The sequence below is a fragment of the Orycteropus afer genome, unplaced genomic scaffold (assembly GCF_000298275.1).
Source record: "Orycteropus afer afer isolate SDZICR_OR568_19922 unplaced genomic scaffold, OryAfe1.0 scaffold00857, whole genome shotgun sequence".
Lineage (NCBI taxonomy): Eukaryota > Metazoa > Chordata > Mammalia > Tubulidentata > Orycteropodidae > Orycteropus > Orycteropus afer.
Window position 1 is genome coordinate 405,028 of NW_006922444.1, and position 2,821 is coordinate 407,848.

The 2,821-nt window shown below is 46.5% G+C and overlaps 1 protein-coding gene across 1 annotated transcript in view; it reads left to right on the top strand.

The window, feature by feature from the left end:
• The window catches only part of LOC103212150 (olfactory receptor 4B1-like), a 30,233-nt gene that overhangs the window by 24,902 nt on the left and 2,510 nt on the right, over window positions 1-2,821 (top strand). The window contains 1 exon segment of the mRNA XM_042783312.1: window positions 823-852. Coding sequence (XP_042639246.1) covers window positions 823-852 — 30 coding nt within the window.

A 2,821-nucleotide genomic window follows, 5' to 3' on the forward strand; every position in this document is an offset into this window, starting at 1 on the left:
CCTCTTCTTAAGCCTTTGGAATCTGGTAGAGCATTGTCTCTTTAGGTTGTCTCTAGCTGCTGGTTACGTGTTGATTTGTTTTGTCTTGGCTTTATGGTTTAGTATTTTGAAAAGGTGAAGCTGGTGTGTTTTATCTTATTATTGATTCAGGTGTGTTGGGTCACTCTGTTGTTTTCTTTGTGATGGTGGAATCAGTGTGTGTAGTGTGGATATGTGTTTCTGTTTTTCGTACAGAGGGTTTAGAGTTTGAAGCATGAGGTTTTACGGTAATTGGCTGAATATGGTTTCTTCTATTGAATGAGTGATGTTATTGCCGGAGAAGGTGGGAGCAGAAGGAAAGCTTGGTGTTGCTAGGGTCCGTTCTAGGGCTTTGAGCTGGGTATTATTGATGACATATTTATTTGCAAGACCGTGGCTCAACCTCAGGAAAAATTCCCCTTGTTAGAGGTTCACAAATTTCTGCCAATTTCAGGCACACTCAAAGGCCCCACCTCCGTGACCCCACGGTGCCAAAGTGCAGCTCCAAGGCAAAATTCACGGGTCTAAGCTCAGCTGCAGTTTCTTTGATCTCTGTGTGCTGTCTGCCCGCAGTGCTGACGCAATCCAGCCAGACCGCCAATGGCCGACTCTGGAGTTTGTCTGTGATACCGCCCACCTGCAGCGCCAAAGATGTGCGCAATTTCAGGTGTGTTGGAGTTGGGGGAGTACCTGAGCAGGCTCTTATTTATGATGTATTTACTTGCAAGACTGCGGCTCAATCTCAGGAAAGATTCCTATTGTTATAGGGTCACAAATTTCTGCCAATTGCATGCACACTCAAAGCCCCCACCTCTGCGGCCCCACAGCGCCAAAGTGTGGCTCCAGGGCAAAATTCATGGGATTGTGCTCAGCTGTGGTTTTTTTGCTCTCCATGCCCCATCTGCCTATGGTGGTGACGCAATCCTGCCCGATCGGTAATGGTTGGCTCTGGAGTTTGCCTGCGATACTGCTCATTGCGGTGCCAAAGATGTGTGCAATTTTAGCTGTGGTGGAGTCGGGGGAGTACCTGCCAGTGACCTGTGGTCCTGATAACCGTGGCAAAGAAAAGCTTGGTGTCTCCCAGTCTGACCCAAGCCCGCTCTGTAATCCACTGGGAGGGGAGGGAGGTAGCCTTTCTGGTGCACCAGTGAGATCTCCACCCCTGAGTCTCAGCAATGGTGCCCGTGTCCTGCTGCACCCACACCATCCAAATTACCGACAAAATCAGCCACTGGAGGCAGGTCTCTGCTGCTGCCCACTGGAATATTGTATTGGTCACTGGAAGCTGCTATAAGTGACCTCGTTCTTGGCTCGGGGATCTCAGGTGGCTGCCTCCTCCTGGCAGACAGTGACTGCCCCAGAAAGGTTTCCAATGGTCTCTCTCAGGTGCCCATTCATCTTCCGGCAGTGGCTCTTTCCTAAATAATCTCTCTGTGCCTTTCCTCCAATTCTGCTCTTCTGTGTTTGGTGCACTCTGATTCAGTGAGCTGTTCAGAGTGCCAAAGATCCCAATTCAAACTGTTGTATCTAGTTCTTAAAGTTCTTAGATGCCAGAGGGAAAAATAAACGTGCTGCTCACTGGCGAGACTCCCATTCTTTTCTCTCCTCCTCTGGAATTATAAACTCTACCAGTGATTTCCCTCTGGCTGATGGTGCTTAACCAATCACCTGAGCCTGTCCCAATCAGTGAAGGAAGGAAGCCTGAGGTATGAGTGGAAGTCATCTGGTTTTAGGTCTGCCTGGAGTCATGGTATAAACAAACCTTAGCCACTTTGCACAAGGCCCCTTGAAAGTCCAGCATGGAACAGATGGTCTGTAAATCAGTGAGTGAACAGACATGTTGATGCCCTGGGGCATCTGGAAGGCTGGTCTTTGGGGAAAGATGTGTCAGGGTATGAGTGGGCACTGGAAGGTGGTTTAGACCTTTGTTGCTATGTTGCTGAGAACTCCAGGTCCTCCTTGGTGTGACTCCATTACACTGAGTTTGGAGAAAAAGTTGCTTTATTTCATTATGAAGTAAAGGAACAGTCAAGACTGAGTGCCTTCAAGACTGCTTGCAGGGAGTTTGGGGAGGTGAATTTTTATAAGGGAATAAACATGGTGGCAGTGTGTGCAGGTGCAGGTCACATGACAATGACTAGGCACTTTTTTAAAAAAATTGTGATTTGTATGAAAGTTTACAGAGCAAATTGCTTTTCCATTCAACAGTCCATGCACATTCTGTTTTGTGACTTTTACTGAAATCTCTGTACTATGACAGCATTCTTCTCACTTCTTCCCTGTGCCCACTCTTTCCTTTTATTCTTCCTTCCCACCCCCTCCCACCTTCCTAGCTCTGTGCTGGGGCAAACACTGTCTTTTTGATCTCATATGCTTGATTGCTGTAATGAGTGCACACCCTTCTGATGTTACTGTTCACTTTATAGTTCTGTCTATTGTTTTCCTGTCAGTTGAGTCACAGAGGTTAAATTCAGTTCCTAAGTTAAAGGGTGTCTAAGAGCCATAGATAGTCTCTAGGGTTTTATCAGTCCTCGTCAGATCAACAAGCTTAGTCTTTTTGTTTTTGTTTATAATTTTAAGTTTTGTTTCACATTTCCCCCTACTCTATTCAGGACATCTTATTGTGATCACTTTCAGAGGAGCCAGCAGTGGTATCTGGACACCATCTAGTTCTTCTGGTCTCAGGGTCATTGAGGCTGGAGTTCATGTGCACCATTAGGTCTTTGGAATAATTTTTTCCTGCATCTTTGGTTTTCTTCTCTCTTCTTTGCTCTGGATGGAGAGAGACCAAGAATTGCACCCC